The following is a 15,040-nucleotide window of genomic DNA, read 5'->3' as shown; positions in this document are numbered from 1 at the left end:
CTGCCACTTCATGAAAATGTATAGATGTCTAGTGATCTAGGGAATGCCAGAACATCCCTTTCAAATGAAAAGATTTCATGCAGTAATTTGAAGCATCTTGCAATAACTTGAAGAAGGAACCATGTCATTAGTAGGCCTCTTTGGGACTAGAAGCATATTTCACACCTGGAAATACAGCTTTTGCCCAAAAACAAGCTTACACAAAAGACAACTAGCTTTGAGTGGGTTCTAGGGTCAAAAAGGACCCCGAAGCAGGTCTAGGCTGTAGTGCAAAGAGACTTACCACTTGGGCCATATGATCAAGTAGACTCTATTATTAGAGGTATCAATGGTGGGAAAAATAATGCCATGTAGAATTTGTGACAAGACCCAATGAGAGAATCACTCAGCAAACCCCTAGGATTCTGTAGGAAGGCCTTGTCATCTGTAGCTGAGAAAGAACCACCGGGCTTGTTACTACAAAAAGAGCACCAAGAGACCATGCAATCCAACTTGACTATCATGAGTGAAGCATTGTCACACACACATAGTCACATGCCAGGCAGGCTTGGAGTCAATCCATTATAGATGGAAGATATGTATGACTGAAGGGCATTGTATAAATAGGACAAAGAGCACTGTATGAATAGGTAGAGCAGACTGCCATGACATCTACTACTGTTGTACTAGTGTCTCTTTTTCAGCTTACACCCATGGCTGTAGAAGGGAATTCCTTGCAACGACTAGCTGATAGAGGCAGCCTGAGCTTGGTTTGTGGATAAGTCAGCCAAGTATGGAGTACAGCTCCAAATGGATAACAGCTGCACTGCAGCCCCACTCAGAGGTGGTCTTGAAAGGTCAAGTGTTAAGGAGACATCCTTCCAATGTCCAGAGCTTAGTTGGTAGTTAATGGAGGTTAGAATAGAGAAGGAGTCAGGGGTAGGGCAGAGAGCTTGGCCAGCTGATCAGGGGGAAAAAAGCTTTCTAAAAGGAGAAAGAATAGAAGATTGGGGACAAGGAGCTATTGGATAGAGTGTTATGACCAGACATATGGGAATAGGCATAAAGTATGAGACTCTCTTATATGTTAAAGCCCACCAGAAAGTATCTAGCATGGAAGAGACCCTTACCAATGAGGGAGACAAAATGACTTGGCCAGTTGATGTCAGCTAGTCTGGTGTCAGCTGCTCCAGTGCTGGTGCAATGGATACATACTAGAGTAGCCATGGTGGCAGGGATGGAAACTGCATGGGCTCAACAGTATCGGTCCCCACTCTCCACGGACCATCTAACTTGCCAGCAATAGAGACCAATGCTAAGTCCCTGAAAGAGTACCAATCCTAAGAGACCAGCAAGTTGACTATAATGGACTCCTTCCAGTGACTCATTTGGACAGGAATAGACACACAGTCTGGGTGTGGGTTTGCCTTTCCTGCCCCAGGGCCTTAGTCAGCATCACATCCAAAGGGTTACACACACAGTATTTGATCTACCAGCACAGTACCCCAAGTAACATCTCATCAGACCACAGGATCTACTTTATAGCAAAGGAGTGGGAGTAGACACCTGGCCATGGGATTTGCTAATCATCTCATATATTCACTATCCTGAAGCTGCCAGCTTGACAGAGTTATGGAAGAGCCATTGAACACAAAGCTTGAAGCACTAGCTTAGAGGCAATACTTTGTGAGAATAGGGCATCATCCTCCAAGATGCAGTGTACAGTTTGAATCAATGACCTTTGTATCTTCCTGTGTCCCCAAGAGTAAGACTACATAGGTCTGGGAGCCTAGGGATGGAAGCAGAAGAAGTCCTGATTACTGTCACTGGTAGTGGCCCAGTTGGAGAATTTGTACTTCTTGTCTCTGCAATGCTGGGCTTTGTGAGTTTAAAGGTCCTGGTACCCCAAGGGTACCCATTAGAAGATACAGCAAAAGCCTTATTGAACTATGAGCTTTGGCTGCCACCTGGGCACTCTGGGGTCCCTGTGTCCAGGGACCAGCAGGTAAGAAGAGGACTATTATCTTGGCAAGGGTTAACTCACCCTAATCATGAGGAGGAAGTACTTCTGGTATTCCACATTATCGGAAGAGAGAAATATGTATGGCACCCAGATTGTCTATTTGCATACCTCTCAGTACTCGTATGCCTAATTTTGCTGGTAAATAGAAAAGTGCAAGGTAACTAGAACCTCCCAGTCCCTGAGCAAGCAGGCAGGGAATCTGGACTGGATAGCAGAGGAGGGAGATGATTAAGTGTCAGTTGTTGCTCTGGGACCAGCTGCAGTGGTGAGAAGTGCAGTTCATCTGATTAACCTTCCCTTTTAAGGTTCTCCCCGGAAGAGAAGCCCATGAGGATCCTGAAGGAGGTACTCCTCGAACTTAGATGAAGATGTGGATCTGATCAGCATAATGGGTAGACTTTGATAGATGCTGACATGCTGTCTTAAATGTAATGGGTAAAGAAGATTATATTTTAACTTTCATTCTTTTTATTGATAAAGAGTTTAAACTTTTTTTTTTATCATATGATTGTTTACCAGTTAGATTTTGTATTTTCTGAAATGTCTGCTTAGGTCTTTTGCCTCTTTATCTTTTGGGGCTTTATTAACTTATTAGAGGCCTGGTGCATGAAATTCGTGAACAGAGTGGGGGTAGCGGGGTCCCTCAGCCCAGCCTGCACCCTCTCGCAATCCGGGACTGCTGGCTCCTAACTGCTCGCCTGCCTGCCTGCCTGATCACCCCTAACAGCTCACCTGCCTGCCTGATCGCCTCTAACTGCTTCTGCCTCACCCCACCACCATGGCTTCTTCGGGAAGGATGTCCGGAATGACGTCTGGAAGGTCATTCGGCTGTCCGGTCTAATTAGCATATTATGCTTTTATTATTATAGATGTAAACTTTCAGTGTTTTATTGACTTTTATATAAACTCATAAAAATATAATATTTTTAAAATTTTCTACAATTTTTTCCAGTCGTATGTCTGTCTTTTAATTTGATTTTTTTGATGTTTGTCCATGTCCTTGCATTTCTTGGGGTGGGGGTGGAGGCGATGGTAACACCATGGTGCCAGGGGAGGGCATGGGTTTAGGAAGATTCTATAAACTGCAAGCTCCCTTAAGCCCTCTCTTGTCCAATCCATAGAATTAGATCTTGGCTCTGATTTCTTGTCCATCATTATGATTCCCTGTGGTCTGAAGATCTATCTTCAGTCTTAGCCCCATAGACCTTCAATCTCTCACTGGAGTTCTAGTCCGAAAAGCCAGATAGCCAGAATGATTGGAAGCATTGCATGCCTTTGAAACAATGCTTCGGGGCCACACCCTCCGGAAGAGAGTTCTTTGGATAAGAGCTGGGCCCAGATCAAGGCTGACTCACCACCTTCACTACATGGCTTTAATCAGCGCTATTCTGCTGCTGTCTCTGCACGGCTGTTGCCTGGGTCAGCCTCCTCCTCCTCCTCACTGACCTAGCACCGTGGGCCTAACCTGCCTCCTTTTGGAGTTATGTCAAGTGGGTTAGCCCCTGTGGGTTCCATATTTACCTGAATGTTGATATGCTGCCATCCACCCAAGTGTAAAGGTCCTGGCAGGCTGTGCTGTTGCTTTGCTTCTCCTCACGCCTCCGGAGCCCAATCCAGAAATCGCCATCAGATGCCAGGAGGTTTTCAATGAACTTCTCTATCAGCCTCTGTTCATCTTCAGACTCAATGCTGACTAGCTGGCCCCCATCTCTCCAGCAGGCTGCTCTGGCTTCCTCAAAGTTCAGTCTTCGAGAAGCATCATGGAAGTAAAGGACTTTATAACAAGGTCTCTGTGTTCCTCCCCGGCAGATGGGCTGGCCTAGAGAAAAAGTAATTCAACCTGTTTCAGTGAACCCAAAGTATACTAGAGCAGGGATGCTTGGAGGCATGCGAATGAAGCTGTCCCTAGGGCAGGCATTCTGATGACTCATCAGTGGACTGTTGTAAGATCAGTTAAGGTTCTGAGAAAAATTAATAGCCTGCCAGCATGGAGATGTGGTGAGCTAAACTATATCATGTAGGGACTCCATGTTTTTGTTTGTCCCATCGCAGCTTCCTGAACCGCAGACATTTTTGGATTTCCTCTAAAAGAGAGGTAGATGAAAAACGCATGGTGTCACATTAAGGCACACAAATCACTTTCATGCTATTAGGGAGTCTTAGGGGATAATGTGGCTTTTTAATATTTTTTTTTTCCTACTTCTTTAGTGTGGCTTTAAGTGAGGTATCTGTTTGGTGCTTCCTTCAGGTAAGAGAGGCATTCTAAAATTGGGACTGGTCTTCTCTGCCCTGAAGCCCTCTCTGCCCAAGTGGCAGGACTCAGAATTCACCCAGTTTGTGCGCTGTTCTGCTACTGATCTTGCCTAAACTCAACTAAGGTTAACTGAACTCTCACTATGTGCCATGAACTATGCTAAGGTGTTTTGTGTTTTGTTTTGTTTTGTTTTTTACATTTATATACATTAGTTACCTCATTGAACTCCCATAGTAAGTCCCTGATGTAGGTATTGCTTATGCCCCATCTTACAGATGAGAAAACGGAGGCTTAGAGAAATTAAATAATTTGGCTAAGGTCACATAGCTATCAGCAGCATTGCCTAAGTCAGAGCTCTAATTATAAAGTCATGCCAGTTACCAGTGAACTGCATTACCCACTCCCCATTCCGCAGTCAGGTGTGTTTCGTCTGACTGACAGCTGAAGGGCAGAAGACCATCTGAGACAAATAGATGGGATTCTACTGAGGAGCAAATAGCAAATTGTTCACCAGTACACACCACTCTAGCTTGGGTCCCGGTGCCTGGAGCTTTGCTACACCTGAAACATAAGCCTCATTATTCCTTTGTTTAATCATCATGTACTGAGTGTACTGGCTATGCCTACCACTGTGGTAAATGCTGGGAATATGGAAACAGATGCCAGCTCCCAGCCCACAGGAGCAGACAGCATATGTTCTGGATCCAGAGTACAACGAGAATCCCTTTCAGCGAAGAGCCAAATCCTGGGCTGTGGGTGTGACTTGCTGCATAAAGCAAGGGATAAAGGATTATGGTTTGCAAGCCTCTTCCCAGCCCTCATGGGATGGTCTCACTTTCCTAACTTATTCTGCAGCTGTGCAGGGAGCCAGATAGCCTTCATTATTCTCAATACTGTCCAGAAGTCAGTACTACCGGGGGACAATGGGCATACGGACAAATCTAGAAAGCTGTGATTTATTTTCTGTTTCTTCTTCCATTGCTTTAGTAGAGAAATTCTCAATAAGCAACCAGTTATAAAGAGTTTTGTATCTTCTTTCTTTAGGTGTCATTCTGCTATTGCTAAATAAACCCTAATAAGACTGGTCCTCCAGAGAAACAGGAAGCCTCAAAAGTGGTATTTCACCAAAGAGGTATTCCAGAGAAACTGGGGACACTGGCCAGAGAGGCTGTGGCTGGGCTGCTGCCTGGGGAGAAGACTGGGCCTGCTCAGCTTCACGGAGTCCTTAGAGGTGCCTCCAAATGAGCAAAAAACAAACGCATGAGCCCTAGCCCTGCCCCCCTCCCCTCCCCCGGTCACCAGCAAAACAGAAGTTGTTGTTGAATTTACTGGTAGTGACCGCTAAACACTGTTGCATTATCAAGGGAAAACATAACACCCTAAAGCAGTTCCCTGCATGGTCCAGCCTGGCCACACCTCCCAAGTCAGCAGGTGAGTGGCCGAGAGAGCCGGAGCTGGCAGGAGGCCCAGGGGCGCGTCTGGCTCCCTGGCCTCAGGAAGTGTCCGGCTCTTCTTTTTTGCAGGAAGGGAAGGGGGGTGGGGGTGGAGGGCTTCGGTTCCCCTTGGCTGGTGACAGAGCCCAAGCAGCCCAATTCAGTTTACCTTCCCCTAGGCCGCTCTGCACCCCACCTCGCCCGGAAACCAACTTTAGATTTTTTCAATCAGCTGTGCAAGCAGGAAACCAACTTTAGATTTTTTCGGTCAGCTGTGCCAGCAGGATAAAGGAGCGCGGGTTCCATTCTTCGTCCCTCTGGGGCCTGTGAGGAAAGGAGCGCGGGCCTTCCACCCCGACATGCAGAACGAATGCAAGAGGCAAGAAACCAAGCACTGTACCTCCTCTGAGGTCCACGTCCGAGGCTGCAGACGCGAGGGGAGGAAGGAAGCAGAGAGTCACTCCTCAGAGTCAGGCGGGACTTGTCCCTGGCAAACTAGGCTTCTTTCCGATCTCCAAGCGCCTATTCCAAGCGCTGGATTCAGCCATCCCGCCCCCAAAAGACCGAGAGTTAACAGGCTAGGTTCCCAGGGCACAGCCAATCCGGAACCCCTACTGTAACCGCCGTCTCCTGTCAGACCTCCCCAGGGGCAGGGCTGGGAGTCTGCGAGCCCGATCTGCGTGGGGGTCCCGGGTCTGTGCCTGCCGGGCCAACTTGGCCCACTGCCCCACTAGCCCACATTCCCAAATTCCTCGAGCTGGGCTGGGAACAGACTTGGAGAGATCCAGGATATCAGGGAACCCGCGCAGGGCTCAGCCGTGGGCGATTGCTCCCCTAGAAAGGCTGAGTCCACTAGTTAGGTTGGGGCGCCACCGCCCTCACCCCCGCAGACCCCGCTCTGCAAAGGGCCTGAGAAGAGGCACGGCGGCCCTGAAGACAGCGGTGGCTGGGGTGCGGTGGGTGCATCAGCCGAGCGTCCCGGGAACCGGCCCCCGCCCCCCGCGCACTCACCGCTCAGCAAGCGACCCTTCTCGCCCCGGAGCCCCGCCAGCAGCACGGCCAGCACCACGGCCTGCGGCGCCCCCAGCTGCATGGCCCGGCCCCTGTGCGCCTCGGACCCCGGGCGCTACCGCGGAGGAGCGGGTGGATCTTCAGCAGCACGCACCACTGCAACCGGCAGCTGCATCTCCGGAGGACAGACCTGGCACCCAGACGAGGTGGGGCGGGCGCGGAGCCAGCCAGTCTCCCCTCCGCCCCCAGGGACGTCACTGCGGGGAGGGCAGCCCAGCCAGCTGGCCCGCCCCCATTGCCTCTTCCAGCGCTGGGCGCCAGACACCCGGCCCGCCCCCCCCCCCCCCCCCCCGGGGGCAGCGAGCAGAGGAGGGGAGCCAGCTCCCCGCCCCACTCCGAGCTTCCCAAGGAGATCCGGCATTTGCCTAGAGCTCAGGGCCGGGGGGTGGGGGCGGGGGAACCCGTCTGGCTTCTCTGAAGTCTGATGACCAGAGCACTGTGGCTAAAAACAGGACCGCACCTCGCCCCCACTCCTGGGGACACCGGCAGATTCACTTGGGAGAGGCAGGCACGGAGACCTCCTGGGGCTGGGTAGGGTGCAGCGCAGGCTTCAGGCTACTCGAGAAAGGGGTGGTGGATGCGGAGAACAGATGCTGAGGTAGGCAGTGTGCTACTGGCCGGACACATAAGGGGCAGCATGGATAGCGTCCCTAGAAGGAGGCTGAGTTGAAGTTCTGGCTGAGAGGAGAGCAGCTCCTCCGGAGGCCAAAGGATGACTGACTTCAGCAAGGAAATAACATTGTACGGCTTTCTGCAGGGCTCGTGTTCGTTCAGCCTTGAACTTGTGATAGAAAGGAGAGAGCCCCGCCCCCCACGAAACAGTGACCCCCGTTCCTCTGGAAACGCTTTCCTCACAACCCAGCCCTCAATGTGTGCTCCTTCTTCCAAGCTCCCACAGCATTTTTTTTACATTTGGTCTTCAAATATGTTCAGACAATAATGTAAGCCTCCGAAAACAAAGGCCCTAAGTGGCAGAGGTGCCTCTGATTTCCCTGCCTTTGCCTCTCTGAAGCACAGCAGAAGCTCCATCTGGGCTGACTTCTGGTTTGGGGCCTCAGCTTGAGCCACTGCAATTCTAGACACACAGGCCTGAATACAGGTTGTGGGATGTGGAGCCTGCTTCAGTACCAGCTGGTAATATGCAGAAACCAGTAGCAACAGCAGGAACTTATGGCAAGTTCATGTACAACCAGTCTTTATGTCTGAATTAGAATATCTCATAGTCAGCATCCATTCTTTCTAGAAATTCCTCATTATCCAAACAATCTAAAGAGAGAGCTGCTCTGGTGAAAATCAGCCCTTGATTTGGCACCTGGTATTGTTTCCAGTCCTGTTTTTCTTCACTTAATGTCTGTGTGGCCTTTGAGAAGTTTTATTGTGTGAGGGTTTTTTTGGCCTAAGTTTCAATTAAATCTTGGTAACACTAAAAGTTACCTCAACTTTTGTGAAGGGTTGATAAGGCAAACAGTTGATGTTCAAGTGAGTAGATAGCTGGACACTTAATGTCAATTGCAAAATATTTATTTCTAATATTACAACACCGTTACAACCTAGAGAAGCTGTTACCTTGGTCCAATTAATTAAATTGTGCCCTGAGTTCTCCCTTTGATACGCTGGCCCTTGGTCCAGATAGACTTGGTTGAGGCATGCAGTCAACCTAATGTGGTAGATTGTAATAACAACCCCAATTCTTCACACCACCCTCTATCCACACCCTTTACTACGTGGCTTTGCAGTTCCTCTTACTAAGGGGGCAGAGTATATTTCCCTCCGTCTTGTCTCTGTGTTTGAACATGTGATTTGTTTGGCCAACAGAATGAACCAGAAGTTTCTGAGCCAAGACGGGAAAAGGCCTCACGTGTTTTCATTTGTTCTCTTGCTTCTCTGCTACTCTCTTAGGGGAACATGGCTCAGATATCCCACTGGTCCCTGTACATCCCAAAAAAGATGTGAGGAGCAGAGCTGCCTCAATCCACAGACATGTAGTGAAAAGAGACCTGTCTGGGTGCTGTAGCCTGAAGCACAGCTGTCTGGCCAAGCCTAAATCAGCCAAACCCCCAACTGACCTACAGATGTGTGAGCAAGAATAAATGTTTAAGCTCACTTTGACATGCAGTATTGTTGCAGTAATACCTAACCGTTACACCTGGCAATGCAGGCAGGTGTCACCAGGGGGAGGCTGGTTGCCAAGAGAGCTCACAAAGTGGAATTTTTCTTGGAAAAATTATCTTGGTCCAGGGTCCAATCCTTAGTTTGACAAGCTCAAACCCAATCTAAGAGACTAATATATTTACACATTGAGAGATACAATTATCAGGTAAGCCCTTGTTTGCACTGGCCTGTTGAGCACATACTCTCCCTCTGGGCAAAAGATTACTCAGTGAGCATGGGGTCAGAAGAAAGGGAATTAGTGTCATGATTTGGAAGTTTAGGCTTTGATAGCCTGCTATGTCATCACTATAGAGAGCTGTCTGTCAGGCAGACAAACACATCACCCTGATAAGGTCCCTTTCATTCTTTTAATTCTCACTTGATGATATTTTTCCATTGGTTTTTAGAGACAGTGGAAGAGAGAGGGAAAGACAGAGCGAAATATCAGTATCGATGTGAGAGAAACACATTGATAGGTTGCCTCCTGCACCAGCCTGACTAGGGCTGAGGAGGAGCCTGCAACCCAGGTACTGGCCCTTGACTGGAATCAAAACCGGGACCCTTCGGTCTGCAGGCTGACGCTCTATCCACTGAGCAAACTGGCTAGGTAGGGCCTTTTTATTCTTGATGGTGCTGAGATGAGATTTCCATTTTATAACTTTCTAAACTTATTTTTTTAAGGCCTACCTTCTGTTCAAAACACTTCTCTTCAAATAGTGTTGTGGTGAAAACTGCTAGTTTCCACTAATATCCATTCTCTACTTCTTTTAGTGATAGAGTCCTGAATTTTAATTGGGTAGATCCCCTCCCCCCCATTTATAGCCTATTTCCTGGCCTCCCTTGCAGTTTGGTGTGTCCCTGTGATTAAGTTCTGTTGGCACTGCGGAGTAGGAGTTGCATCTGATGGAGGGTATGTCCAGGAGCTGCAGGTGGAGGCCGAGTGAAGTGAGTGGTGGTCAAAAATAGAGCTGCGAGCACTGGAGCAGAGCATGCAACCCTGAGCAGGAATGCCAGTGGGACAATGCCGAAGGACAAATACTTAACCTTCTCTTTTCCAATATACCCCAAAGGGAATGACCTTTAAAAGTGAGGGAGGTTGGCACTGGGATGTACATGTGTGTAAGATATAGGAATGCTAAGCCAGCTATTCACAGAACTACACTGAGTGGTCAGATTATTATGATCTCTGAACGCATAATAATCTGGCCACTCAGTGTATGTTCTATATAATAAAAGGCTAATATGCAAATTGTCCCCTCCACCAGGAGTTCAACCAGCAGTCAGGCCAACCAACCGCCCGTGTCCCCTCCCCCTGGCCAGGCTGGCCGGACCCCACCCATGCACGAATTCATGCACCGGGCCTGTATATATGCTGAGTGGCCAGATTATTCTGCGTTCATAATAATCTGGCCACTCAGTGTAGAAGCACTTCATTCTTGACTTCAGACATGTTCCAGAAACCAAATTTTGGAAAATAGATTTTATTTTTTTACAGCAAGAAAACTTTAAAGTTTTTAGGATTGCCCTTTTATCCTACTTGCTTATTGTTTTTACTAGTGGTCTACTACTTGGGGCACATAAAGCCCTGTTGCTTGTTTATCTGATATTCATAATATAGATCAAATATAACAATTCTGGAGACAACAAATAAAAACAAGAGAAATAAGAGTTTAAAAATGTATAAGATGAAAGAGATGGCTATTGTGTGGTGTCAAATATAGTGGTATCCAATAAGTAAATTAGATACAAATATTCAATAACTGGTAAAATTCCTGGAAGTCTGCATACTTAACTTTTATTTCTTTGACTATTTTAACGAATGATCCCAATGATCCTGATGTAGGAATAGGTTGTTTCAAAAGTGAAGATCTAAATGAGCCATCCTCTCTGACGTGTCAATCAATTTAATTCAAGGCTTTGACTTCTTCTTGGTCTTCCTTATTGGTCTCTGGAATCACTTTCCTGTTGGCAGGAACATGGATCATTTTCCATATACAGAACTCGGTAGTTGTGAACACAAAGTAGCATGGAAACAACTTTTGAGTTTCCCCAATAAAGATTAACTGAATTGGATTCTGACAATGCATTAGATTTTGCAACCAAGTGTAAACTTATATGTGGGAGAAGCTATAATTCTACTGTAAAGTGTGATTTGAAGGGCATGAGAGAAGACTTCCTAACCCTAAATATGTTTTGCTCACCCAAGAGTCAAACTTGGGGGATTTCATCATTGCTAATTGATTATGATGGATTATCTGTTGTTCCTTCTAGTCAGTCCTCTATAATGCAAATATTCCTGGGGTGGATAATAAACATATTGCTACTAAAATCTTACTTTGTACACACTTTCTAGTTCTTTCTTTCTGACAGTAGGGCATTTGAATTGTCTTAAGATTTGTTGGATAAGGGATGGTAAGGTTGTATCTGTGTACCCAGAGGGTTTGGGACAGATAGGAAAGGATGGAGGGAGGAAAAAGAGGACAAAATTAAAGTATTTTACAATGTGTCTAAAGTATTTAAAAATTAAAAAAAATGCTGTAAACTAATGTACAGTATAAAAACATCACTTTCTAAGTTAACTAATACTGAATAACATCTTTCTGAATTCCTACATATAGGGAGTAAGCTAGGCGCTTTGGGTGACCCAGTATCTAATGGAGCTTACAGTCACAGACAAGTTAAAGATATGTGAAAAGTTAAATAACAACTCAAGACATACTAAGAATTGAATAATAATAGAATGTGGGCACAAAGCAGTGTGCGATCAATTGCCAAAAGACAGTTACAGTGTAAGAAGTTATCACAGTGAAATGGAATGAAATTCAAGGCTTCAGGACATAGAAGGGAGAATTAGCAAGCTGATATATAAAAGAAATTAAGTAAACTATGAAATATGTTTTACTCTTGGATCAACTTGGTAGTAGTAAGGAATATTCTGATCATTCCTGTAAAAATATGCACAGAAATCGAGGCACCCAGAGATAGCTGCTGATGCTATTCAAATTGCAGTCTTTACTCATTATTTGAATCAAGTGAATCTTTTCATTAGACTAGTTTTGCTTCCTCCTTAGATGTTACATCTAACCATCTGGCTAAAATGCAAGAAATTAAGTTGCTGAGCATTGTGTAGACAATATAGCCAGCTGATGGAATGATTTTTCCATTTTCCCCAGACGTTTTAAAAATTAGTGTAGATATATTAATTTTTCTTTAATAACATTTGATAACATTAAAGGGAATCAGCCTCAATACCAATGGGGTAATAATAAAAATTCTATTACTTTCTAATCATTCTTCCCTGAAGGTATTATGCAAATAAATACTTTAAAAATAAATGTTGAGTTAGCCACATTGGTTTTCAGTCAGAATAAAAATAAACACTGAGAGTTCTTAAATGATTAACTAGTGCTAGCTGGTTTCCTTTCAATAGTTCTGGACCCTGTGCCTGGTCCTGCTCTAACATTATTCTAGGGATAAGGCTTTTAACACATCACTGTGAGGGTAAAGCCCTTGCTACATGAATTTAGATTCAACAGATATGCCATTGGTGGTATCAGCACTGACAATAGAAGACCTACTGATTTGCTAAGGATGGTGGAGCTAGGTGTGGGTGGGGGGAGGGAAGTGGAGAGGGCACGAGCAGGTGGATACAATAGCCCAGGTTAAGAAAGGAGGGGAAGAGGATGTGTAGAGAGATACAAGGTTGATTTACTTTCCTGTTTACACTAACTTATGTTTGCATATTTCACAGACATGGAAATGGACACGCAGGCTTTAATATAGACAAGAAGAAAGTTTATTCAAGGCAAGAAATCTCAAAATCAGTGGGTGGGTTTTTAGAAGATTTGAGTGTAAGGGGGTAAAGTGAGTAAGAAAAAAAGTGCTTTTTTATGGGGTAACTAAAAAAGTAAGAATATTTGACAGAAGTAAACTTACTTTGCTTTGTAGACTTTGCTCTTTGGTTTATAAGGAAGGGAGACCAGTTCTTTCTAAACAAAACAAAAAATCAAAAAGGAAATGTTTTACTTTTTGCACTGACTGAAATTTAATTGAAAAAAAATTGAGGTAAAATTATCACAGAGTTTATACAGACTAGCTTCCTAAATCTGGAGACAGTGGGGTCAGAAATGTTCCAGATTAGGGAATTTGGGGTTCATTCAGGAGAGTTTATACATTCATAAGTTTACTGGGTACTATTGTTGTTTTTATTAAGTTTGTTTATCATCATTTAGCATTTGTTTTTGCATGACCTAAGTGAGATCAATCATCATAAAACTAATATTAGCACCGAAGTAGCCCATGTTAATACTGCAGCTTTAAACTATGTGATAATCAGCTCACTGACAATAGCACCTCATTTCTCTGGCAGCAGAGTTGGCACACTGTGGAGATGTCTTTGGTTTACCAAGTATTGCCAAATTATCTGATGTCTATACCCTGCCCCGCTCTGGTATATAAAAGGCTCAGGACCTGTGCATATAGATTCAAAGGGTCAATCTCTGAGAATTTGCCATAGTTCACCACTCCCCACACAGATTTATCCAAATGCCTCACTATCAGTCTCACCGAGATCCTTTCTTCTCTTTGTTTCCTTAAGAGCTGGAGAATCTCATCTCTCCTTTTAGCCTGTATAAAGGGGGAAAAGAGTGGGTGAATCTTTTGAATCATTAATAAAATTTTTGTGTCCACCAAGAGTAGAATTTTTTCCATTTTTCTTTTTGTATTTTGGGGCAGAATTTAAACATAATTTTTTCCATGATAGATTTATATTTTTCATTTATAACACAATGCAGTTTTTATTTTAGAAGATGCTGCTCTGCAAAACAATTCATTCCCAAATAAAAGGGGTTTTCTTGTGCATCTAGTGATTAACTTTTAAAAAATATATATTTTATTGATTTTTTACAGAGAGGAAGGGAGAGGGATAGAGAGCCAGAAACATCGATGAGAGAGAAACATCGATCAGCTGCCTCCTGCACACCCCCCAACTGGGGATGTGCCCGCAACCAAGGTACATGCCCTTGATTGGAATCAAACCTGGGACCCTTCAGTCCACAGGCCGACGCTCTATCCACTAAGCCAAACCAGTCAGGGCTAATGATTAACTTTTATTAATACTTTAATACATGAACTATGCCAAGAACTTTATATACATTATGTAATTATTTTCTTATAATAACTCATAAGTTTGACTACTATTATCCCATGTTATAGATGAGTAAATCTGAAGTTTACTAAGGTTAAATAGCTTACCAAGCTATTAAGTGCAGAACTAGATTTGGTACCAATTGTATTTGACAACAAATCCCAAGCTAATGACCACCATACTAAATTGCCATTAAGTGATAGCAAAATACAAAATCAGCAAGCTCAAACCACATGCCATCACCTAAGTACTATAACAGGGCTCTTTCTAGTAGCTTGTGCATGAAACAGAGCATTATTCTTTCATCTCTCCTGTCTTAGATATTGAGACATTCTCAAGTTCTCCTAAGTGTAAAAAACGAACTTGATGCAGGCATGAAGATTTATCAAGATATAGACTATACAAAAAGAGGCAAATATAGGTACAATTTTTTTTTCATAGAATCACTTTATTCAGTTTTGGAGATAGCCAGGCAGAAAATTGCATCTGGAGTATTTGAGAACAAAAGAAAAACCTGAGAATCTGACAAATAAAACTTGTAACTTCAAATGTCCAAATAAAATGAAAGAAGCTCTGTTTAGATCAAGATTAGAAGCAAGAGGCTTCTGGTCAAGATGGCGGTGAAGGTAAATATGATATTCCCATCCTCCCGCAGTCACATAAAAAATACAACTAAACTACAGAAAAATCATCATTCAGAACCACTTGAAATTTAGTTGAATGAAAGTCATACAACTGAAAATATAAAAAAGAAGCCACACCAAGACTGGTAGTAGGGGCAGAGAACAGAACAGGCTGGTCCCACACTCACGTGTGGTAGACAAAAATCAGGAGCGATATTTTGGCTACAAAAGACTCTTTGAGGATTGAGGGTTCCCAGCCCCATACGAGACCCCCAAGTCTAGGGTTCCAGTACCAGGAAGAGAAGTCCCAATAACTTCTGGCTTTTAAAACCAGCAGAGATTGTGGTTGAGTGAGATAGA

General features: G+C 44.6%; 2 protein-coding genes across 5 annotated transcripts in view; both read right to left on the bottom strand.

The window, feature by feature from the left end:
• The window catches only part of LAYN (layilin), a 28,054-nt gene extending 21,004 nt beyond the window's left edge, over window positions 1-7,050 (bottom strand). Inside the window, exons 1-3 of one of the 4 annotated variants that reach the window (XM_080642033.1) lie at window positions 6,701-7,050; window positions 6,090-6,113; window positions 3,524-3,821 (exon numbers count right to left, since the gene is read on the bottom strand). In XM_080642033.1, the coding sequence (XP_080498159.1) occupies window positions 3,524-3,821; window positions 6,090-6,113; window positions 6,701-6,782 (404 nt within the window). In that variant the 5' untranslated portion in view covers window positions 6,783-7,050. Of the gene's footprint in view, window positions 1-3,523; window positions 3,822-5,858; window positions 6,114-6,700 lie in introns of all 4 variants that reach the window. The other 3 variants (XM_080642032.1, XM_080642035.1, XM_080642034.1) reach the window with 3 other exon arrangements.
• Window positions 7,051-10,778: 3,728 nt separating this feature from the next.
• The window catches only part of HOATZ (HOATZ cilia and flagella associated protein), a gene marked incomplete at its 5' end in the record, with an annotated part of 38,446 nt that continues 34,184 nt past the window's right edge, over window positions 10,779-15,040 (bottom strand). Inside the window, 3 exons of the mRNA XM_080640230.1 lie at window positions 10,779-10,873; window positions 12,848-12,900; window positions 13,478-13,537. Of these exons, the coding sequence (XP_080496356.1) occupies window positions 10,816-10,873; window positions 12,848-12,900; window positions 13,478-13,537 (171 nt within the window). The 3' untranslated portion in view covers window positions 10,779-10,815. The remainder of the gene's footprint in view (window positions 10,874-12,847; window positions 12,901-13,477; window positions 13,538-15,040) is intronic.

The sequence above is a fragment of the Plecotus auritus genome, assembly GCF_963455305.1.
Source record: "Plecotus auritus genome assembly, chromosome: 9".
Taxonomy (NCBI): domain Eukaryota; kingdom Metazoa; phylum Chordata; class Mammalia; order Chiroptera; family Vespertilionidae; genus Plecotus; species Plecotus auritus.
Note: the sequence above shows the minus strand (reverse complement) of the source record. Positions and strands in the feature narration are given on the sequence as shown.